Raw genomic sequence first — 24,627 nt, 5'->3', positions numbered from 1 at the left:
CAGTGCCCTGATCACGAAGTAACTGTAATTAAATTTGCTTATATGCTTTTGTAAATTTAATTTTGCCTAAGACAAAATTTTACTTAGTTTTGAGAGGGATCTGGGCCTGTAAATAGATCTCTTAACCGTTTCATAGGAAGGGTAGCAATAAAATTAGTCCTATGAGGTACACCTGAAAACCATACTTAACAGTGAGGCCATCATGTTGATTATGTTATTCTTTTAAAATCTTTTGGTTTTAAGTAGGTAGAAATTGAAAATCTTCCAGAAGGGAATTTATTACTGTGTGAAAATGATGAGATTTTGGAATTATGAAACAAGTTAAAAATGGTGGTCATAGGAGTATTTATTTCATAGAACCATTTTTCTAATTATCTGTAATTGTTTTGTTTAAGCAAACATAAGATGTGTGACTATAAGTAAAGTTTTGTTGTAAATCCTTAATTTTCTTTTTTTCTGTTTTTTGGTAAATCTGTAATTTTTTTTTTAAGATTTTATTTTTAAGCAATCTTTACACCCCACGTGGGAGTCGAACTCACAAACCTAAGATCAGGAATTGTGTGCTCTACCACCTAAGCCAGCTGGGTGCCCGAAATCCTTAATTTCCTAAATGAAAGTTAGTGCGAGTAGCCTCTGTAGCAGCACAGGCAATTGTAAATGCACATATATCACCTTTACACATTGTTCTTATGAATAAATGGAATTCTCTTCCCTTGCTCTGTTGCTACTAATGTGGAAACTGGTAATACAGGTGTATGAGAGAATTAAGCCCCAGAGCCCTAAGGAATCCAATAGATGTACAGATTATCTTCTCTCCTGTGAATCTAGAATGGTTTTAACTCTGTACCATCCTTTGGAGAATTGAGAAAATTGTCACTTATAGTTTTTGTAGAGCTAATTTCTTTTGCAGGACCTTAGAAAACGTGTCAGAGAAATGGTTTGTGAGACATATGGGAGTAATAATCAGGAAAAGGAAGGTTAACTTAAAGAAGTTGACAGCAGAGGTAATCTTCCCTTTTTTTCTAAAAATTCTGTCTCGTATGGTAGTCGTTAGCCACATGTGGCAATTTAAATTTAAATTAAAATTAAATTTAAAAACCAATATTCCACTTGTACCAACCTTCTTCCAAGTATTTAATATTCATGTGACTAGTTTACTACATTTCCATCATCTCAGAAAGTTATGTTGGTCAGTACTGTCCTGACACTTTTTGGGGGTTTTTTTGCTTTTTTTTTTTTTTTTTTTTTTTTTAGAGAGAGGGCACAAATGAGTGAGGGCAGGGAAAGAGGGAACCAGGGCTCACTCAATGCGAAGCTTGTGTTCACCCATAGTGGGGCTCGAGCTCACTTCAAATTGGGGCACAAGCTCATGAACTGTGAGATCATGACCTGAGCCGAAGTCCGATGCTTAACTGACTGAGCTACCCAGGAGTCACAAAACTTCTCTTTTAAATTTTTATTTAGGGGCACCTGGGTGGCTCGGTTGGTTAAATATCTCTTTTTTTTTTCTTTAATTTTGTTTTTTTAACATTTATTCATTTTTGAGAGAGAGAGACAAGAGTGCAAGTGGGGGTGGGGCGGAGAGAGAGGGAGGCACAGAATCTGAAGCAGGATCAAGGCTCTGAGCTCTCAGCACATAGCTTGACAGGGGCTCAAACTCATGAACCATGAAATCATGACCTGAGCTGAAGTCGGGTGCTTAACTGACTGAACCACCCAGGCTCCCAAACCTCTCACTCTTGATTTCAGCTCAGGTCATGATCTCCCGGTTTGTGAGTTCAAGCCCTGCATCAGCTTCTGTGCTTACAGCAGGGAGCCTGCTTGGGATACTTTCTCTGCCCCTCCCTAATGCTCTCTTTCTCTCAAAATAAATAAATATATTTTTTAAATTTATTTAAAAACATTTTTTATTGTAGAGAGAGTGAGCGAGCACAAGGCAGGGGGTGGGGGGAGGGAGAGAGAGAATCCCAAGCAGGGTCCATTCTTAGCATGGAGGTTCCATCCCATGACCCTGGGATCATGACCTGATTCAGGATCAAGAGTCAGACCCCCTTGGGGCGCCTGGGTGGCTCGGTCAGTTAAGCGTCCGACTTCGGCTCAGGTCATGATCTCACGGTCTGTGAGTTTGAGCCCCGCGTCGGGCTCTGTGCTGACAGCTCAGAGCCCGGAGCCTGTTTCGGATTCTGTGTCTCCCTCTCTCTCTGCCCCTCCCCTGTTCATGCTCTGTCTCTCTCTGTCTCAAAAATAAATAAATGTTAAAAAAAAAAAATTAAAAAAAAAAAAAAAGAGTCAGACCCTCAACCAGCTGAGCCACCCAGGTATCCCTAAAACTTCCTTGCCTAACTGTTTAAAAGGCTATTTTTTTGTTTTGGATTCCTTTTTTTTTTTTTTTTTAATTTTTTAAATGTTTATTTAGTTTTTGAGAGAGACAGAGCACGAGTGGCAGAGGGGCAGAGAGGGGGGAGACACAGAATCCAAAGCAGGCTCCAGGCTCTGAACTGTCTGCACAGAGCTGGATGCGGGGCTCGAACTCACGGACTGTGAGATCATGACCTGAGCCGAACTGACTGAAGCCGCCCAGGTGCCCCTGTTTTGGATTACTTTTATTTCATAGATTATTTTCTTAACAAGTTCCAGTAGAAGAATTAGAGTCAAAGAGTATTTGGAAAACAATATTTTTCCAGTATTACCAATTATATTCTTACCAGTAGTTTACATTTTATTGAAAATTGTCAAACGTTGGGTGGATCACTACATTGCTGTTCTCCTATTCTACTCTCTCCAATTCTAGATGAGTTTAAAAAAAATGTTAAACCATCTCTGTTCTTTGAGGTTGACATAAGATGGATGGCTTGGGTGGGTACATAAACTCACTGAAAATGTAGAAAATTTTTATATTTGCATTTTTTGTGAAACATTCTCTAATTTTACACCAGATTGTCAAGGGGTTAGTAACCCTGTATGGTTTAGAACTACTCTTACAGTTGTTATTCTGCAGAATAGGAAGATAATTATTTGATGTTACTGTGTTTTAATATTTTATGTCCCTACTGCTTCATCTGGAAACAAAGTTTTTGAAATAGTGTATGTGCATTTCAAAAATTTTATAGGAAGCTCATTAGTTGAATCTTCTATTTGATGATTTTTTAATTTGATGCAAACACTTGAAAACAATATTGGTGGTGAAGAGGGGTAGCAAAGACACTGGTTTTTTTTCTCTCTTAAATTCTTGAGTATCTGTAACCACTGTCCTCATATTCTACAACTTTTGGTTGGCTAGTATTTAAAATATCTCAGAACTAAAAAAAATAAAAGGGGGCTACTGGGTGGCTCAGTCGGTTGAGCGTCTGACTTCGGCTCAGGTCATGATCGTGCTGTCTGTGAGTTCGAGCCCCGTGTTGGGCTCTGTGCTGACAGCTCAGAGCCTGGAGCCTGCTTCGGATTCTGTGTCTCCCTCTCTCTTTGCCCCTTCCCCGCTCATGCACGCACACGCTGATAAACGTTAAAAAAAAAATTAAAAAAAAATCTCAGAACTGCAGTGACCTTTTCAGTACTGTGAAACAGCTATCAGAAGAGTGCTGAGACATTTCACCCCCCCCCCCCACCTCAAAATAGTCTTTTTGATAGCTTCTTGCAGTACACAGTCAAAATCATTCAAAGTAATCTGTGTGGTCAACAGTAGCCCAGAAAAGCACCTGGTATAGTAAATTGAGTGCTTGGAAAATTGCCAGATTAGTACCCCTGGAACTGAAGCTCTGTATAGCTTAGAAGGTTTATAGTCTGAATATCAGAAATTGAAGTGTTCTTGCTCATTCAATAAACGGATGGCAAAAAGTTTTGTGAGGCTTTGTGGAAGGTAAAGAGAGAATACATATCCATTCTTCAAAAGAAAAAAAGAAAATTATGATCAATAGTATAAGCACAATCATAGTACTTTAAATGTAGAGGGTGGAATGGATTGTTGGGGTGGGAAAGCTTCACAAAGAAGATGGTGGTTGAGGTTGAACCTTCAAGGAAGGAGGAAGAGTTAAAAAGCTTATGTCTTTTGGTTGAGGAAAAGGCATCTGTAAAAGGTGTTCATAAAAAGACAAAATGAGCTGATGTTGGCAGAGCTGAATGGGGACAGATTTAAAAGCCTTGAATGTATGTTATAAGGTTTGGATTAATTAAGCTTATCTATAAGTGAAATGAGGGTTATTTTTTATAGTTATGTATATTTACTGTTTATTCAATTAATAAGTGTTAGATCTGTGCTGTCCAGTATGGTATACACTTGCCACACATGGCGATTTAAATTTAATTCAAAGTAAATAATCATGTTTTTAATTGTGGTTGGTCAGTAGCCTCAGGTGGTGAGTGGACAGTGCAGCTATCAAACATTTCTATCAGTGCAGAAAGTGTTTTGGACAGCATGGCACCAGATGTTTATTTGAGGACCTATAGTAGGATTTAAGAGTTTAAGAATGGAGGAGCTCCTGGGTGGCTCAGTGGGTTAAGCATCTGACTTTGGCTCAGGTCACAATTTGTGAGTTCGAGCCCCCCATCATCAGGCTCTGTGCACTCTGTCCCCCCTTCCACCCCGCTTCCCCTCCCCTGTGTGCCTGCACTCTCTCTCTTTCAAAAATAAACATTAAAAGTTAAAAAAAAGTTTAAGAATGAAAACTTTTGTTTTTAGTTGTGTGTGTTTTTTTTAAAGAATTTTGTTTTTAATGTTAATTTATTCTTTTTTTTTTTTAATTTTTTTTTCAACGTTTTTTATTTATTTTTGGGACAGAGAGAGACAGAGCATGAACGGGGGAGGGGCAGAGAGAGAGGGAGACACAGGATCGGAAACAGGCTCCAGGCTCCGAACCATCAGCCCAGAGCCTGACTCGGGGCTCGAACTCACAGACCACGAGATCGTGACCTGGCTGAAGTCGGACGCTTAACCGACTGCGCCACCCAGGCGCCCCATAATGTTAATTTATTCTTGAGGGAGAGAGAGGGTGTGAGTGGGGGAGGGGCAGAGAGAAGGAGAGACACAGAATCTGAAGCAGGCTCCAGGCTCCGAGCTGTCAGCACAGAGCCCAATGCGTGGCTCGAACTCACGAGCCGTGAGATAATGACCTGAGCTGAAGTCAGACGCTTAACCAGCTGAGCCACCCAGGTGCCCCAGTTGTGGTTTTATAATATATTCATGCTTTGTAAAAGATACGTAAAAAATGTAAATTAAGAAACAATTTGAATTTATTAAGAAATCTCTTTTTTATAATGATTCTAATATGAATGATCCTCTCCTAATTTGTTTTCTCCTTTTGGTTTTTTATGTGTTGTACTTTCTTAAAGGTCAGGGGATCTTCAAATTATATTAATGTTAATCCAGGGACAGGTTCTAATCTAATCTTTTTTTTTTTTTTTGATTTTTTTTTTTTTCAACGTTTATTTATTTTTGGGACAGAGAGAGACAGAGCATGAACGGGGGAGGGGTAGAGAGAGAGGGAGACACAGAATCTGAATCAGGCTCCAGGCTCTGAGCTGTCAGCACAGAGCTCGCCGTGGGGCTCAAACTCACAAACTCTGAGATCATGACCTGAGCTGAAGTCGGATGGTCAACTGACTGAGCCACCCAGGTGCCCCTGAATGTGGTTTTATACTATTAAAGTGATGAGTTTTGAATCTCAGTAAACCATGGTTTTAAAATTAGAAGACCTTATTATCAACTAACTGCTTTTTCAATGTTGATTATTCTAGGTATTTCCTTTAAATTGCATGAAACATCAGAATGAAGAAAACAAGGCTCTGCAAAGTTGAATAAAATTACAGAATCAATAGAGGTGACCGGACTAGTTTATTAATTTATATGTGTTTCTTTTCAAGGTCTACAACTCCAGGAGAAACAAAACTGCTGGCTTCTGAAATTTATGACATTCTCCAGTCTTCCAGTATGGCAGATGGTGATAGTTACAATGAAATGAATTCACGTAGAAGGAAAGCTCAGTTTTTCCTGGGAACTACAAACAAACGTGCCAAAACAGTGGTTTTGCACATAGATGGTCTTGATGATACGGTAAGACTTTTATAAACACATGGTTCATAAGGTAGGGTCAGGAAGCAGATGATCCCTTCTGACATATCATCAGAAGGTTGTAGTAGCCTAAGGCTATGTAACAATCCCTATGTCATTTACTTTACTTCATCTCATCACATAGACATTTTATTACCTCACATCATCACAAGAAGAAGGTGAATATAGTAGGATATTTTGAGAGAGATCACATTCATATAACTTGTTACAATGTATTGTTACAATCGTTCTATTATTTATCTCTTACTCTGCCTAATTTATTTATTTTTTAAATGTTTATTTTAGAGAGAGAGAGAGAGTGAGTGACCATGAGTAGGGGAGGGGACAGAGGATCTGAAGTGGTCTCTGCACTGACAGCAGAGACCCCAGTGTGGGGCCCGAACTCATGAACCACAAGATCATGACTTGAAGTGAAGTTGGACATTCAACTGACTGAGCTGCCCAGCACCCCTGTGTCTAATTTATAAGTAAACTTATCGTATGAATGTGCAGGAAAAGAACATAGTATGTATAGGTTTGGGTACTTTCTGCAGTTTCAGGCATCCCCTGGGGGCCTTGGAACAGATCTCCTATGGATAAGGTATGGGGAGGGGGTTGGGGAACTACTGTAAATAGTTTCTTCACTGACACCAGCGATCTTTTTTTTTTTTTTTTTTTTAATGTTTATTCATTTTTGAGAGACAGAGAGAGACAGAGCATGAGTGGGGAAGGGGCAGAGAGAAAAGGAGACACAGAATTGGAAGCAGGCTCCAGGCTCCGAGCTGTCAGCACAGAGCCCGACGCGGGGCTCGAACTCCCAGACCGCGAGGTCATGACCTGAGCCGAAGTCGGACGCTCAACTGACTGAGCCACCCAGGCATCCCACCAGCGATCTTTTTATTTTTATTTATTTATGTATTTTTTCAGCAGTCTCGAAGAATAAATTCCAGAGGGGCATTTTGTTCTAAAGGTGTCAGTTAATCAGAGGATGTAACAAGAAGAAATAGACACATCCACAAGTAGAGCTGGAGATTTCAACACCACTCTCAATTAATAGAACAAGTATACAGAAAATCAGTTAAGGATATAGATGACTCAAATGGTACTAACAACCACCTTAACCTCATCGGCATTTATGGAACACCCTCCAGCCACAAGGTAGTATCCATTCTTTTCACATACACATGGAACTTTTACCAAGGTAGACCTTATTGTGGGTCATAAAACAAGTCTTAATCAATTTAAAAGAACTATGCAAAGTATGTTCTCTGAGCACAGTGAAAAGCAAATTAGAAATCAATAACAGGTATTTGGAAAATCCCCCAAATATTTTGGAAACTAAATAATTTATTTCTAAAATAATCCCTGAGTCATGGGGGCGCCTGGGTGGTTCAGTCGGTTAAGCGTCCGCCTCTTGATTTCAGCTCAGGTCATGATCTCACGGTTCCATGAATTCAAGTCCCACATTGGGCTCTGCACTGACAGCTTGGAGCCTGGAGCCTGCTTCGGATTCTGGGTCTCCCTCTCTCTCCGCCCCTGCCCTGCTCATGCTCACTCGCTCGCTCGCTCTCTCTCTCTCTCTCTCTCAAAAATAAATATTAAAAAAAAATCCCTAAGTCAATGAGGAAATCAGAAGAGAAATGATAAACATTTTGAATTGGATAAAAAGGAAAATGTAGTATCAAAATTTGTGGGAAGCCACCAAAGCAGTGTTTAGAGGGTAATTCATTAGCACCAAATGTCTAATTATTTATATATAAGAGAGATAATTTCTCAGTGACTTAAGTTTCTACCTTAAGAAACTAGATAAAAAAAAGAAAAAGCAAATTAAATCTAACTTAAGCAGAAGAGAAGAAACAAATCAGTGAAATGAAAAATGGAGAAAAACTAATGAAATCAAAAGCTGATTCTTTGACATGATCAATAAAATTGATAAATTTGTAGCCAAACTGATCAGGAATAAAAGAAGTCACAAATTGATACCAGAAATAAGAGAGAGAAAACATCACTATAGATCCTGTAGACATTAAAAAGAAAATAAATGGGAGCGCCTGGGTGGCTCAGTCAATTAAGCATCCTACTCTTGATTTTGGCTCAGGCCATGATCTCTGGGTTTGAGAGTTCAAGCCCCCTATTGGACTCTGTGCTGCCGGTGTGGAACCTGCTTGGGATTCTCTCTCTCTTTCTCACTCTTTACCCCTCCCCTGCTTGCTGTCTCTCTCTCTCAAAATAAATAAAGAGACTTCTAAAAAAATCTAAAAAGAGGCGTACCTGTCTGGCTCAGTTGGTTAAGTGTCTGACTTCAGCTCAGGTCATGATCTCATGGGTCCTGAGTTTGAGCCCTACATTGGGCTCTGTGATGACAGCTCAGAGCCTGGAGCCTGCTTCCGATTCTGTGTCTCCTCTCTCTGCCCTTCTCCTGCTCACACACTCTCTCAAAACTAACTAAACATTAAAATAAAAAAATAAAAAATTTAAAAAGAAAATAAATGAATATTTTAAATAACTTTATGCCAATAAATTTGATAATGTAGATGAAACAGGAAAATGTTTTTAAAAACACAGATTGCCAAGGTTTATTCAAGAAGAAATGGATAACATGAATAGCTCAATATGTATTAAAGAAATTGAATTTGTAATTAAAAACCTTTCCATAAAGAAAACTTTTGTCCTAGATAGCTTCACTGGTGAATATATTCAATGTATTCTAATATAGACTATTTTAATAATAGAATACTGCAATACTCCTACAGGGTAGTTTCTTCTGAACTCATTGTACATTGTCTGCTTTTAATATTAGCTACTTCTGCTTGCTTCTGATTAGTGTGTCTTCTATTTGTGTCTGTATTTCAAGTAGATTTCTTACAGGCACCATATAGTAGGGCCTTGCCTTTTTATCCATTCTGAAAATTTCTGCCTTTTAACTGGAGTGTTGGGGTTATCTTTAATATGATTGTTTGTATGGTTGTGTTTAAAACAACCATCTTGCTAATTCCTTTCTTTCTTTTTTTTTTTTTTTTAAGTTTATTTAAGTACTCCCTGCATCCAGCGTGGGGTTTGAACTCACGACCCTGAGATCGTTTGGACACTCCTGTGACTGAACTAGCCAGGCACCGTGCCCTTGCAAATTACTATTTGTCCAATCAGTTCTTTGTTCCCTTTTCCTGCCTTTTGGACTACTGGATGTTTTTTATGATTTCATTTTATTTACTTTGTTGGCTTCTTAGGTACAGTTCTTCCTTTTTGTTGGTTGATGTAGGGTTTATTTTATGTATCTTTTTTTTTTTAATGTTTTTATTTATTTTGGAGAGAGAGAGCACCAGCAGAGCACGAGAGAGGGAGAGGGAGACACAGAATCTGAAGCAGGTTGCAGGCTCTGAGCTGTCAGTACAGAGCCCGACATAGGGCTCGAACATAGGGATCGAACAAGTTTGATCAGGTCAGGCTAGATCATGACCTGAGCGGAAGTCGGATGCCTACCTGACTGAGCCATCCAGGCACTGCCCCTATTTTATATATCTTTAACTTACAATAGTGTAGCTTCAATTAATATATCACTTCATGCATAGTATAGGACACTTAAAACATTATACTTCCATTTCTCCTTTGTCTGCGTCTATGCAGTTGTTAACATGTTTTTGTTTCCACATATGTCATAAACCCCAAATACATTGTTATTACTTTAAATAGTCTTTATTTTTTTTATTGTGGTAAAATACACATAGCATGAAATTTACTGTCTTTTTAAAAAATTTTTTTAAATTTTTTTGATGTTTATTTTTGAGAGAGAGAGAGAGAGAGAGAGAGAGAGCCAGAGAGAGCACATGAGCGGGATAGGGGCAGAGAGTGAGGGAGACACAGAACTTGGAGCAGGCTCCAGGCTCTGAGCTGTCAGCACAGAACCCGAGGTGGGGCTTGAACCCACGAACTGTGAGATCATGACTTCAGCCAAAGTCAGACGCTCCACCAACTGAGTCACCCAGGTGCCCCCAAATTTACAGTTTTAACCATTGTTAGGTATATAGTTCGGTGGTATGAAATACATTCATAATGTTGTGTAACCATCACCTCTATACTTCTTATGAACGTACAACTTTTTTGTTTTGTAAAACTGAAACTCTGTACTCATTAAACAGTCACTCCGCTTTCTTCCTTTCCCCCAGCCCCTGGCAACCACTGTTTTACTTTCTGTCTCTATGATTTTGAAAAGTCAGTTTCTTTTAAGACATTTAAAAATAAAAAGTATTTTCTGTCTATTTACATTTTTGCCGTTTCCAGGGCTCTTTATTCCTTTGTGTAAATTCTGTATTTTTCATCTGATACTATTTTCCTTCTGTGTCAAGGACTTCTTTTTTTTTTTCTTTCTAAAATTTTTTGACTGTTTATTTTTGAGAGAGACAGAGACAGAATGCGAGCAGGGGAGGAGCGCAGAGAGAGAGGGAGACACAGAATCTGAAGCAGGCTCCATGCTCTGAGCTGTCAGCACAGAGCCCGACATGGGGCTCAAATCCATGAACCGTGATATCATGACCTGAGCTGAAGTTGGACGCTTAACTGACTGAGCCACCCAGGCGCCCGTCTCAAGGACTTCTGTTAACGTTTCTTATAGCAGTACAAGTCTGCTGAGGTTGAATTCTTTCAGGTTTTTTTTTTTTTTAATTGAAATAGAATTCACATACTATAAATTTGCCATTTTAAAGTGTTCAATTCAGTGCTTTTAGTATATTTATAGGGTTGTGCAGCCATCACCATTGTCTAATTCCTGAACATTTCGTCACCCCAAAAGGAAGCCTCATACCCATTAGCAGTCACTAATGGGTTGCCCGTGACAGCCACTAATTTACTTTCTGTCTGTGGATTTGCCTTTTCTGGACATTACACATAAATGGAATCATAGAATATGTTACCTTTCATGTCTAGCTTTCACTTTGCATAATGTTTTCATAGTTCATCCCTATTGTAGTGTGTATCAGTACATCATTACTCCTTATAATATTCCATTGTATGGATTTACTACATTTGTTTATTCATTTATCGGTTGATGGACATTTGGGTTGTTTCCACTTTTTGGCTATTATGTATAATTCTGTGAAGATTTGTGTATAAGTTTTTGTGTGGATGTATGTTCTCAGTTCTTTCGGGTATGTTACGAGGGGTAGAGCTGCTGGGTGATACCGTAACTTTGTTTAGCTTTTTGAGCAACTGCTAGAGTGTTTTCTACAGTGACTGCATCATTTTATATTCCATCAGCAGCAGATGTGGGGTCTGGTTTCTCCACAGCATTGCCAACATAGATTTCTGTTGTTGTTTGTGTGTTTGTTTGTTTCTATAATTTAACTTTATTTTTTACTTTTTAAAATTTACATCCAAATTAGATAGTATATAGTGAAGCAATGATTTCAGGAGTAGATTCCTCAATGCCCCTTACCCATTTAGCCCATCCCCCCTCCCACAACCCCTCCAGCAACCCTGTTTGTTCTCCATATTTATGAGTCTCTTTTGTTTTGTCCCCCTCCCTGTTTTTATATTATTTTTGTTTCCCTTCCCTTATGTTCATCTGTTTTGTCTCTTAAAGTTCTCATATGAGTGAAGTCATATGATTTTTGTCTTTCTCTGACTAATTTCACTTGGCATAATACCCTCCACTTCCATCCACGTAGTTGCAAATGACAAGATTTCATTCTTTTTGATTGCCGAGTAATACTCCTTTGTGTGTGTGTGTGTGTGTGTGTGTGTGTGTGTGTGTGTGTGTGTATATAATACATATTATACATAATACATATAATACATAATATGTATTATACATAATACATATTATATATATATACCACTTCTTCTTTATCCATTCATCCATTGATGGACATTTGGGCTCTTTCCATCCTTTGGCTATTGGTGATAGTGCTGCTATAAACATGGGGGTGCATGTGTCCCTTCGAAACAGCACACCTGTATCCCTTGGATAAATGCCTAGTAGTGCAATTGCTGGGTCGTAGGGTAATTCTATTTTTAGTTTTTTGAGGAATCTCCATACTGTTTTCCAGAGGGGCTGCACCAGCTTGCATTCCCACCAACAGTGCAAAAGAGATCCTCTTTCTCTGCATGCTCCCCAACATCTGTTGTTGCCTGAATTGTTAATGCTAGCCATTCTGACAGGTGTGAGGTGGTATCTCATTGTGGTTTTGATTTGTATTTCCCTGATGATGAGTGACGTTGAGTATTTTTTCATGTGTCGGTTGGCCATCTGGATGTCTTCTTTGGAGAAGTGTCTATTCATGTCTTTTGCCCATTTCTTCACTGGATTATTTGTTTTTTGGGTGTTGAGTTTGATAAGTTCTTTGTAGATTTTGGATACTAACCCTTTATCTGATATGTCGTTTGCAAATATCTTCTCCCATTCTGTTGGTTGCCTTTTAGTTTTGCTGATGGTTTCCTTCGCTGTGCAGAAGATTTTTATTTTGATGAGGTCCCAGTAGTTCATTTTTGCTTTGGTTTCCTTTGCCTCCAGAGATGTGTTGAGTAAGAAGTTGCTGCGGCCAAGATCAGAGAGGTTTTTGCCTGCTTTCTCCTCGAGGATTTTGATGGCTTCCTGTCTTACTTTGAGGTCTTTCATCCATTTTGAGTTTATTTTTGTGTATGGTGTAAGAAAGTGGTCCAGGTTCATATTTCTGCATGTCGCTGTCCGCTTTTCCCAGCACCACTTGCTGAAGAGACTGTCTTTATTCCATTGGATATTCTTTCCGGCTTTGTCAAAGATTAGTTGCCCATACGTTTGTGGTTCCATTTCTGGGTTCTCTATTCCATTGATCTGGGTATCTGTTCTTGTGCCATCTGTTGTTGTTTAGTACTGGTGTGAAATGGTATCATATTGTGGTTTTAATTTGCATTTCCCTAGTGACTAACGGTGTTGAGTATCTTTTCATCTGCTTTTGGCCATTTTTCAGTGGTTGATACAGGATTTATTGTATATATCTTTATCACAGATACCTCTTTTGGAGAAAATCCTATTCATTGTCTATTTAAAACAATTTTTTTTTAAGTTTATTTATTTTAAGAGAACAAATGAGCAGGGCAGGGTCAGAGAAAGAGGGAGAGAGAGAATTCCAATCAAGTTTAGGGCTGTGAGCACAGAGCTCGATGTAGGGCTCACACTCAAGAGCTGTGAGATCATGATCTGAGCCGAAAACAAGAGTCGGACACTTAACCGAGTGAACCACCCAGGCACCCACAGCCACCTGGGTCCCCCTTCATTGTCTGCTTTTAGATTGCTTATTATTTGTCTTTTCATTGTTGAGTTGAGTTCTGTTAATACCATGTATTACATTGATGATTTTCATACTTTGAATCAACCTTTCATTCCTATGATAAATCCCAATTCATCATGGTGTATAATCTTTTTAATATGCTGCTGGATTCAGTTTGCTGGGATTCTGTTGAAGCATTTTGCATATGTATTTATACAGGATATTTTATAGTTTTATTTATAATTTTCTTTCATGTGATGTATTTTTCTGATATTGGTATCCGGGTAATACTGGCTTCATAAAATGAGTTGGGATGGGGCACCTGGGTGGCTCGGTTGGTTAAGCCTCTGACTCTTGGTTTTGGCTCAGGTCATGATCTCATGGTTCTTGAGATTGAGACCCAAGTCAGGCTCTGTGCTGAGCCTGCTTGGGATTCTTTCTCTCTGTCTTTCTGTGCTCCTCCCCTGCTTGTGTGCTCTTTCTCTCTCAGAATAAATTAACATTAAAAAAATACCTAATAAATAAAATGAATTGGGAAGTGTTTTGATGACTTTGTTGAAAGATTGCTATTGATTCTTCATTAAACATTGATAGTGTTAACTAGTGAAACCATTTGGTCCTGAGCTTTTCTTTGTAGGATATTTCCTGATAATTGATTTAATCTCTTTAATTACTGTATGTCTATTCAAACTCCCATTATTTTCTTGAGTCACTTTTGGTAATTTTTTTTTTCTAGGAATTTTCCCATTTCATTGAGGTTATCTACTGTGTTGGCATACAGTTGTTCATAGTATTTGCTTATAATCCTTTTGTTTCAGATTGGTCATAATGTCCTGTCTTATTCCTGATTTTAGTAATTTGAGTTTTCTTTCTCTTTTTCATGGTCAGTCTAGCTAAAAGGTTTGTCAGTTTTGTTGATTTTTTTCAGAGAACCAATTTTTAGCTTCATTAGTTTTTTTTCTATATTTCCCCCTTTTCTCTATTTTTCTTTTCCCTGCTCTAATCTTTATTGTTTCTTTCCATCTGCTTGCTTTGGGCTTTCTTAGAATGGAAATATAGGTTACTGATTTGAAATTTTCTTCTATTTAATATAGTTACTACAGCTAGAAATTTTTGTTCATTCTTTTCTCTATATCCCATAAGATTTGATATATTCTCATCTTATTCATCTCCAAGTATTTTTTGTGTGTGATTTCTTTTTTTGATACATTGGTAATTTAGGAGTTTGTTGTTTAATTTCCATGTATTTCTGAATTTTCCAAATTTCCTTGTTACAAATTTCTAATTTCATTTCATGTGATTTGACAATATTGTGTGATTTCAATCATTTTCTATTTACTGAGGCTTGTTTCATGGTCTGTCTCGGGGAATGTTCCATATGCACCTGAGAATGTATATACTGTTGTTGGGAGTATTCTGAGTGTTTATTACTATTAGTTGGTTTATACGGTTGATTAAATCTTCTTTTCCATGCTCATCTGTCCAGCTATGCTGTTCAGTTTTTTTAAGATTTATTTATTTGAGAGAGAGCTAGAGGAGGAAGTGGCAGAGAGAGAGGGAGAGACAGAATACCAAGCAGGCTCTGTTGTCAGCACAGAACCTGATACAGGGCTTGATCCCACGAAATGTGAAATCATGACCTGAACCAAAATGAAGACAAGAGTCAGTTGCTTAACCGACTGAGCCACCCAGGTGCTCCAGCTATTCTTTCATTTTTGAAAGTCAGATCTTGAAGTGTAACTCCTTCAATTTTGTATGTCTGTGAGAGTCCTTATTTTATTTTTTTTGAAAGATATTTTCAGTGCATGTGAAATTCTAGGTGACAGGATTTCTTTTCTTTCTTAATTTCTTTAACCATACTTCAAGGCATTGGTCCACTGTCTTCTTCCTTGCATTGTTTCTGTTTAGGATTCTATTATTTGTGTTCTTCTTAATAGATCTTATTTTTCCCACTCTTCCTGCTTCTAAGAGTTTCTCTTTTATCACTGTTTTTGAGCCGTTTATAATGTGCCTTGGTATAATTTTATTCATGTTCATTCAGCTTCTTGGATCTCTGGGTTTATCATATGCAGCAAATTTGGACAGGTTTCTCCATTATTTCTTCAAATATTTTTTCCGTCCCCCTTTCCCCTGGGTCTTTCAAGGATTCCTGTTATACATATTCAGCCGTGTAAAATCTCACAGCTCACTGATACTCTGCTCATTTTGTTTTCAATTCCTTTTTTTCCCCCCTCTGTTTCATTTTGGATAGTTCCTGTTGCTATATTTGTTGAAGTTTTCTTTTGTAGGCATTTATTTCCTGTTAATCTCATTCAGTGTATTTTTTTTTTTAACATAGACATTATTTTATTTCATTTCCAGAAGTTTGATTTGGGTCTTTTTTATATTTCCGTAGCATGGATCTACTGGAACATAAAAAAAGAGGGGTGGAATAACCATAATGTCTTTATGTACTAATTTAATCATCTCTGCCTTTTGAGTATGTTTCTATAGATTGATTTTTGTAATTACAGATTGACTTTTATAATTACTGGTTGCATTTTTTTTTTTTTGCTTCTTTGCATTCTTGGTAATTTTTGATTAGATGCCAGGCATTGCAAATTTTACTTTGTTGGGTACAGTACGTATTTATTTGTATGTACATCCTTTAAAAATATTCTTGAGATTTAAAAAAAAAATTTTTTTTAACATTTATTTATTTTTGAGACAGAGAGAGAGCATGAACAGGGGAGGGTCAGAGAAAGAGGGAGACACAGAATCTGAAACAGGCTCCAGGCTCTGAGCTGTCAGCACAGAGCCCGACACGGGGCTCGAACCCACAGACCGCGAGATCATGACCTGAGCCGAAGTCGGATGCTTAACCGACTGAGCCACCCAGGCACCTCTTTTGAGATTTGTTTTAGATCACAGTTACTTACTAACAGATCTTTTTGAGGCTTGCTTTTAACCTTTGTTAGGCAGAACCATAGCACCCTTTATCCTAGGGATAATTTTGCTACACTACTGAGGCAATACTCTTCTGGGTTCTTTGTTCATACCCCATGTTTATAAAAGTTTTTATACTCTGTCTGATGGGAACATGAAGTATTTTCAGCATGGTTTGAGCTTGCAGAACTGTTCCTTCTATTCCTTTCCAGTCTGGTTATTCATCCAGCCTCCGGTTCTTTGTTCACATGCATGTACAGATCATCATTCAGCTGAAAACCTGAGGGGATCTCATTGCAGATCTCTAGTACATGCTTTGTCTCTGTGGACCCTCTCTGCACAGCTCTGCCCTCTCCTGTGCTTTGTCCTGCGAATTATAGTTGCCTTGACCTCCCTGAATTTTCAACTGTGTCCTTAATTGAAGGAGACTGCAGGTTCCCCTTGAGTTCTCCTTTCCTAAGTTATAGCCTGGAAACTTTCTAGGCAATATGTTGATGACCTTGTGGAGCTCACTTTATTTTCCTTCTTTCAGGGATGTTTGTTTTCCACTGTTTGGAAATCGTTGTTTTATTCATTTTATTTTGTCTCTTTGTAGTTGTTTAAGCCTGAAGGCTAATTCCAGTCCCAGTTTCTCCATCTTGACTGGATTTAGAAGTCTCCCTGAAGTTATTTTGAGCAGTGATAAGTCATATAACTTTACATATTTACTGGTAGCAACTGGTAAATTACCACTTACCTCTTTAGCTATGCCTGGTAGGTTACATTAGATTATCCACAGCTTTTTCTGGTTGTGCTGTTGCAGCATTTAGGTCTCAGGATTTAGGATTCAGTAAATAAGGGTGGGGGGGGGCGGGGAGTTTTTCATATGCATATCATCCATGACATTGCCAAATAAGATAGTTCACAACGATCTTACTGCAACTGGGGCCACAAGATCCTGAAAAGTTTCTAGAAAGCAAGCTCAGTAAGTGTAAATTGATTAAATGTAAGATACTAAGATACATAAAATACCACCAATGCCATCTATTTAATTTTATTACTTTTTAAAAGATTCATTTCTTTATTTTTGAGAGAGAGAACACAAGTTGGGGAGGGGCAGAGAGAGGGAGACACAGAATCTGAAGCAGGCTCCGAGCTGTCTGTGCAGAGCCAGACGTGGGGCTTGAACTCAGGACCTGTGAGATCAGGACCTGGGCTGAAGTCAGACACTTAACTGACTGAGCCACCCAGGTGCCCCACCATCTGTTTAACTTTAATGAATAAGGATAATATAGTTGCTTTTGAAAGCTAGCTGAAACCAACTAATAAAACTCAGCACAGCACACACAAAAATATAGGCTGATATATTGTATGGAAGTGATTGCTGAAATCTAAAATACAATATTAGCAAGTTGACTTTAGCACCCTCCTATAATGCTAGGAGGGAGATAAGCAATGATAAGAGTTCTTTTGAAGGATTGTGGGAACGAGTTTGAAGACTCATAATACTCAATGGAAGAAAAGAGTGAATCAAATAATTTGAAGATAGTGTTTCTCAGCGTGATCCAGAGACTTTGGGCCAATTGCAGATTCTTGTCAACGAAGAAGTACTGAATCAGACAGAACCTGGTCTCAATACAGACACAGGAAAATATAGAGATGGTGATAATATGTGAGCGAGAGGTGGAAGGAAGGATATGGTGAAACTAGTTACTTTTTAATCCATTTTTGCTTTGGATCTTGTGTTTGAGATGACCACTTGATATCCAAGTGGATATATCTGATAACAAATGAAAATAAAGTCATACTGGAGATGTATGTCCCTTTTCTCCATGGTAATGATGACTAAAGTGATGAGAATAGTCTACTGAGGGATGAAGTAGAAAGAAAATCACTTAGTTTAAGGCACTGGACCTTGGAGGTAAGATGAGACAGAGATGGAATAATCAGTGTCTAAGTAGTGTGTTATTAGTGTATTATTAATAGTGTATTAAAGAGACATTGAAGGATATGTTATATTGTTATCAGAGGAAAATGAGAACTAAAAAGAGGGTATTAATAACCCTTGAGAATGCAGTGGTAACCACTGAGAATGCCATAAATAAAGGGTACAGTGATGTTTATAAATACCAAGTGCTTTAAGAAATAGTGACTCGGGGCACCTGGGTGGCTCAGTTGGTTAGGCATCCGACTTCGGCTCAGGTCATGATCTCGCGGTTTTTGAATTTGAGCCCCGTGTCGGGCTCTGTGCTGACAGCTCAGAGCCTGGAGCTTGCTTCAGATTCTGTGTCTCCCTCTCTCTCTGCCCCTACCTTCCTCATGCTCTGTCTCTCAATAATAAATAAACATTAAAAAAAATTAAAAAAGAAGTAGTGACTCAAATACTGAATACGAATTGTGACATCACAATTTAACCTTAGAGATTTTTAAGAGCAGGGTTCAGCAGATGTTTTTGTTAAAGGGTCAGATAGTAAATATTTTAGATTTGGAAGGGCATATAGTCTATTCTAACTACTAACTCTGCTATAGTATGAAACTAGCCTCAGTCATTATGTAAACAAATGTGTGTAGCTGTGTTCCAGTAAAACTATTTATAAAAACAGCTGGCAGACTATAATTTGCTTACCTTTGAGCTAGAGGAACCTCTGCTTTTCAGCATTTTTTTCTGTATTATTTTTCATTCCATTTGCATTGAGATATAAATCAACACTGGCTAACTTATTTCTGATAAAAAGGATTAAAACTAAGTATTAGTAATGAAGCTTGAAAAGATCCAGAAGAAATTACTGTTCTGTTGATCTTATAAAATTTAGTAAGCTTGACTAAATAGCACCCCCCAGTATGCCCTCATGTACGAGATGGTAGAACTGAAATAGGGACATTTGCTCCCTCCCCCCAACCCCCCCCCCCCACCGTCCATATAATGACTAATTCAATGTGGTTTGAGTTGATTTGTTTAACATTTTGTCAATTGTAATAATAATTTGCTTTTACCTTTTCAGTCTCGGAGAAATCTCTGTGAAGAGGCTTTGTTAAAAATTAAAGGTGTTATTAGCTTTACTTTTCAAATGGCCGTTCAAAGATGTGTGGTGCGGATCCGTTCAGATTTGAAAGCAGAGGTTAGTATTTTAAATGGCTGAATATGCTTGAGGTTATAGATAAACAAATCAGTGTTCAAATTTCCCTTTTTATCCTGGCCTAGGCTTTGGCATCAGCAATAGCATCAACCAAGGTTATGAAGGCTCAGCAAGTTGTGAAAAGTGAAAGTGGAGAAGAGGTAAATGCTTTTTAATTTAGTTTTCTTTATACCTGACTCTTGATTATTCTTTATGGCTGTCAGATTGCTAGTATTTTCAGGCTGTTAGTTGCCAAATATATAGGAGTGTGGTTGGGTCAGATTATCTTGTTTCTTGGCTAACAGCTCTTTTCTAGAGAGATCTATTGTAGATTTCAGGGTCTGTTCTTAAATTTTGTGGATTTCAGAGTCTATTCTTTTTCTCAGTGGAGATGTCTTTCTAATTTTACATGGAAATAAAGGATATATAGGTTCCTTGTGTTGGTTTTATTTTATGTATGTTATGTTATTTTAGAGAGAGTTAGAAGGGTAGAGGGGCAGAGAGAATCTTAAGTAGTTTCCAGCTTAGCGCATAGCCTGATACAGGGCTTGATCCCAAGACCCTGGGATCATGACCTGAGCTGAAATCAAGAGTCAGATGCTCAACCGACTGAGTCACCCAGGCACCCCTGTGTTGATTTTTAAATACTTCTTTCGGGGCGCCTGGGTGGCGCAGTCGGTTAAGCGTCCGACTTCAGCCAGGCCACGATCTCGCGGTCCGTGAGTTTGAGCCCCACGTCAGGCTCTGGGCTGATGGCTCAGAGCCTGGAACCTGTTTCCGATTCTGTGTCTCCCTCTCTCTCTGCCCCTCCCCCGTTCATGCCCTGTCTTTCTCTGTCCCAAAAAATAAATAAACGTTGAAAAAAAAATTAAAAAAAAAAAAAAATAAATACTTCTTTCTAACCTTAGTTACTTTTTGTCAATCCAAATAATAAAGCTCTATTGCCACAATTGGGTAGGTAAATACAGTGAAAACCTTTGCCTCTTACTACTTTCGCCACCAGCTTTGTGATAGGGAAAACAAATCTACATCCCCTTAACTTATTTGTGTTCCCATAGAAAGGTTCAGTGGCCCTTCGGAGCCCCCAGTAGCCAGGTACTTGCTTTTGTTTTCTTTAAATGCAGAGAGGTTGCACATTTATTTCTGGAGCCTCAGGAGAAAAAAGCATCTTACTTTTCATGTGTCTTTCTGCCTAATGCAGTGCTCAACAGTTGGGCCTACCTTCATATAAGAGGAAAATTTTTAAATGACTTGTCACTGAGAATAAATACAGTGATTAGAGTGAGGTGTATAGTTGACCTTTAATTTAGGACATGTACCTTTGTCGATTGGGTTGATTTTGTAATAACTCTTAACGTGTTGTCTATATCAGATGCTGGTCCCATTCCAAGATACGCCTGTGGAAGTAGAACAGAACACAGAACTGCCCGACTACCTGCCTGAGGATGAGAGTCCCACAAAAGAACAGGATAAAGCAGTGTCCCGGGTCGGCTCACACCCAGAGGGTGGAGCTAGCTGGCTGAGCACAGCGGCAAACTTTTTATCCAGATCCTTCTACTGGTGACTTCAGTTTGGGTCTCAAGGACTGTGTGAACTAACAAGGCGCCAGTTTTCCATTGTTGTGGTGAACTGTCAAGTGCAATTTGCAATAAGTTATCATGAAAAGTTTTTAGATTACATGATTGCGTATGCTGCATTTTACATTTTATTGGACGTTTTGCCCTGCTCAGTGGTAAAAAGGACAGAGGCTACAGGTGGAGTTCCTTTGTTTATGAAGGTATTTTGGTTTTGTTTTCCTTTAATTGCCTCACTTTTTAAAAAACATGGGTCCACTGTTAAACCAAACATATGTATGTGCAGCTTTACATTTTATTTTACATGGAGCACGTGATTAGGAAAACTTGTTTTCTCCTCAAGCCTCAGGACCTATCTGAAGAGAAGTTTTTGTTTGTTTTGGCTCAAGTTGTGCATGAATTACTGAACATTTTTCTCTGCTTTTCTTCATGAAAGATACTTGCTTGGGTACTCTTCACTGAAAGTTGAAAACATTTCTCATTATCCCCCTCTTGTGCCTTTTTTATTTTGCCAACCATGTTTATAGAAAGAACATTACTATAAAGACATTTTGTGAATTACAGTATATTCATATGAACGTAGGAGTTCTCTAAAAATACAAGCTGACAAAAACTTTGCAATCTTATTTGTTGTAATTTTAATAAGACTAACACAAAATCAGTCAAGAAGAAGGAAACCTGTATATTAGCAAAGTACTATTGGAGACTATGTGAATGTGACCAGATGTGGTTCCAGTTGACTACTCTTTAGTTTGGTTTATATCAGCTCTTAAGATTTCCGTCCAACGTAATATTGGGAGCAACTATAAATGGTCTCTAGGCCTGACTTTGTGATTATATACCATCCTTGCTAGAAAAAAAATAGTAAAGAACTGACAAACTTGAAAAAGAAAACAAAAGTTGAATGCCTATATAATGCCATAGTGCCACTTGGTAGATAGAGTCTAACCTTGAAACGTGAATTGCTTGGCAGATGCCTATTCAGTAGGTATTTCCTTGTATTGCCTTGTGTGAATTTATTATGAACATCCAGTCGTACTGAATGAAAAAAAGACTCAAATTATTGCTTATGAAGAAATAAAGCCAGCATTGGTCCACTTAATCTTGTTTCTCATATCCAGCCAGAAAAAAAGAACTTCAGTGAAGGTAAGAGAAATAAATATAAATATATATACATATATATTTTTTGGTAGATAAGAGCTAATTACATATATGTAATGCTTTATTAAATTCCTGAAATATTTGGCACATAAAATTTTCCTTTTGGAAATCCAGCTAAATCCAGATAAATTTTAGTGCTAATATGATTAAGAAGAAACTAATATGGAGAAATTGAAATTCTTTTTCATCAACATGTAGAGCTGCTATTTTACTACTTGGGGAGAATGTGAAGTGAAAGTTGGACCCTGGAGGGTTTCCTTGCATTTTCATTGCTTCTCTTTTAGAGAAAATTAAAAGCATCCAGTGTCACTGTAAAAAAAAATTCTTGTAAAATACTTCACCAACAAGAATCTTGAGTTCATGACCTTCTGGAGGGAGGGGTATTGAGGGTATTGGAATGATATTTTTCATGTATCTGGGCTCTGATTCAGATGACATACACAACTGCAAATAGAAGCTTTCAGGGCATGGATTGCTTTAAATGCATAATACAGCTTGCTGCCAGAACCAGATGTGTTGAAAAATGAAAACAAAACCACCTCCTTTCTATAGCCATTAAAACAAAGTTTACTGTTCTAACAAGTTTGTATTTTATTTTGCATTGCCACACATCTGCCTATTTAAAAAACTACATCTCTTGGTAGCAATGGTTCAGTACAAGTAGGTATTAACAGCTTGATGTCTGTGTGTTCTAAGTGTTCTTTTATTCCAGGTCTTATAGAGCAGTTAAGGCAACTGTAACGGCATTTTTTTGAAATATATTGTAAAATAATAAAAGGTAACACAATTAAAATTGAATGGATATTGCATTTTTGTGATGGAAACATTATTGTTACTCTCGAGCCTGTTTGTATTCACACTGCCTGGCACCTTCTCCTAGCTCCCTGCAGGTGCGTTACCCAACTAATTCCCATGCATCTTCGTTCAGCTCCTTCCCAGCCCCACACCTGCCTCTCCCTGGGTTTGGATCAGCCGCTCCTGTACATGCATTCATTGTAGCATTTATCATATTAGCTTGAAATTATATTTACCAGTCTTTCTCCCCAGCTTAACTCCATGAGAACTGAGAAAGTCTGTAGCTGTATGTGGCTAGTAGTAAGTGCTCAAATATTTTTTTTAGGAGGATGAACAAGATTTTTTTTTTGAATCTGTAAAAATAAATGAAAGATAGTGATTAACTTGTTGGTCAGATAGAAAAAAATGTCAGGTTGTTTCTTTCTTTTTTTCTTTTTTTTTTTCCTGGCATGTTTGTTTCTGATTTATTGGTTATTATTAGCAAGTTTCGTCATTTGTTTTGTCATTTGTTTTTCATTTTTCAAAAAAGTAGGAGAGAAGCATAATACTTGCTCTTGAATGAAGTTAAGATTAATTTATAATATCCTGATTCTTATAGAATTTTCATAGACTATTTATTTATTTATTTATTTATTTATTTATTTATTTATTTATTGTTTTGATTTCCTGTTTTATAACTTACTGTAATTTTAGGTAATAATTTATCTGTGAGTTTTTTTTTCATTGATGGAATGGAGATAATTTTACTTTATGGGGTCATTATTTGAATGCAGTGAGATCATCATGAGTAATGAAACTAAAATCTTAAAATTGTAAGATGGAATTATTGTTTCTAGAAGTTTGACACGATTCTATTCTTGTCCTGAATTCCAAGTGAGACCCTGTGCCTTGCTAAACACACTCTGGCTCCTCATCTTTCTCTGTCCAATCAGAGGGTAATGTTTGAGAGTTAGTTCACTGCTACGTGATTTTTTTCTGAATGTCCCTTGAAGAATTCATCTGTTGTCAAGATTTCAGTTACCTTTGTGTCGATAATTTCTGAGTCTCCATTGTATCATCATCTTTGATAGCTCCCCTTTCCTTTACTATCCCTATCAGATGTAAAGTCTGTGAATTTTTATTTCTCTTAGAACCAAGCTCATGGTAGGCATGGAGTAGACTTAAAAACTAATTCTGTGTCCGCCACCATGCTAAGTGCTTTACAGATACTTAGTCCTCTAACCCTGAACAACTATGAGGTAGGTACTTTGGTGTGTTCATGTTACAGATAGGGAAAGTGAGGCAGAGAAATAGTAAGTAGCTCATTAGTCCCAGGTGACAGAGCTGGCAAATGGTGAAGCCAGGACTCCAACTGAGGCAGTCTGGCTCCCGAGTCTACACTGTCGCAGGGCAGCCTGCATCTTGGGTCCTGCTGCTGTGCCTCTCCCGTTCTACCACCATCATTCCCATCCAGACGCTTGTGCCCGAATCATGTCAAGTGACTTAACTCGCATGTCTGTTAGCAATCAGAAACTCTGGACACTAGGAAAGTTAGGTACATGAAAGAAATAAGTCTGGTTAGGTCACAACAAAGGAAAATACATGTAGAGCAGCTGGTCTGTCTAAAGAGGGAAACTATTTTTGTCATGTGGATTGTGGGCTTTTAATAATGTCGAGCTTCTGGACTTTGTGGCTGTTCCAGATCTCTAAAATACTACCTGTTCCACATAAAACATGTTTGGGCCAGAAATTGGCTACTTCTAGAGTAGCCACATTCGAATCTATCAGATTAATCTTAACAGTATTTTTGTCAT

General features: G+C 38.0%; 1 protein-coding gene across 1 annotated transcript in view; it reads left to right on the top strand.

The window, feature by feature from the left end:
* ARMC1 (armadillo repeat containing 1) overlaps positions 1 to 22,841 on the top strand; it is a 43,316-nt gene extending 20,475 nt beyond the window's left edge. Inside the window, exons 4-7 of the mRNA XM_047073984.1 lie at positions 5,857 to 6,046; positions 19,191 to 19,307; positions 19,391 to 19,465; positions 20,677 to 22,841. Of these exons, the coding sequence (XP_046929940.1) occupies positions 5,857 to 6,046; positions 19,191 to 19,307; positions 19,391 to 19,465; positions 20,677 to 20,868 (574 nt within the window). The 3' untranslated portion in view covers positions 20,869 to 22,841. The remainder of the gene's footprint in view (positions 1 to 5,856; positions 6,047 to 19,190; positions 19,308 to 19,390; positions 19,466 to 20,676) is intronic.
* The last annotated feature ends 1,786 nt before the right edge of the window (positions 22,842 to 24,627 follow it).

This window comes from Lynx rufus, unplaced genomic scaffold (genome assembly GCF_022079265.1).
Source record: "Lynx rufus isolate CCGP_SWC_20201006 ecotype Redwood Valley unplaced genomic scaffold, mLynRuf1.p SCAF_12, whole genome shotgun sequence".
Taxonomy (NCBI): Eukaryota; Metazoa; Chordata; class Mammalia; order Carnivora; family Felidae; genus Lynx; species Lynx rufus.
This window is presented reverse-complemented; position numbering and strand designations above follow the sequence as displayed.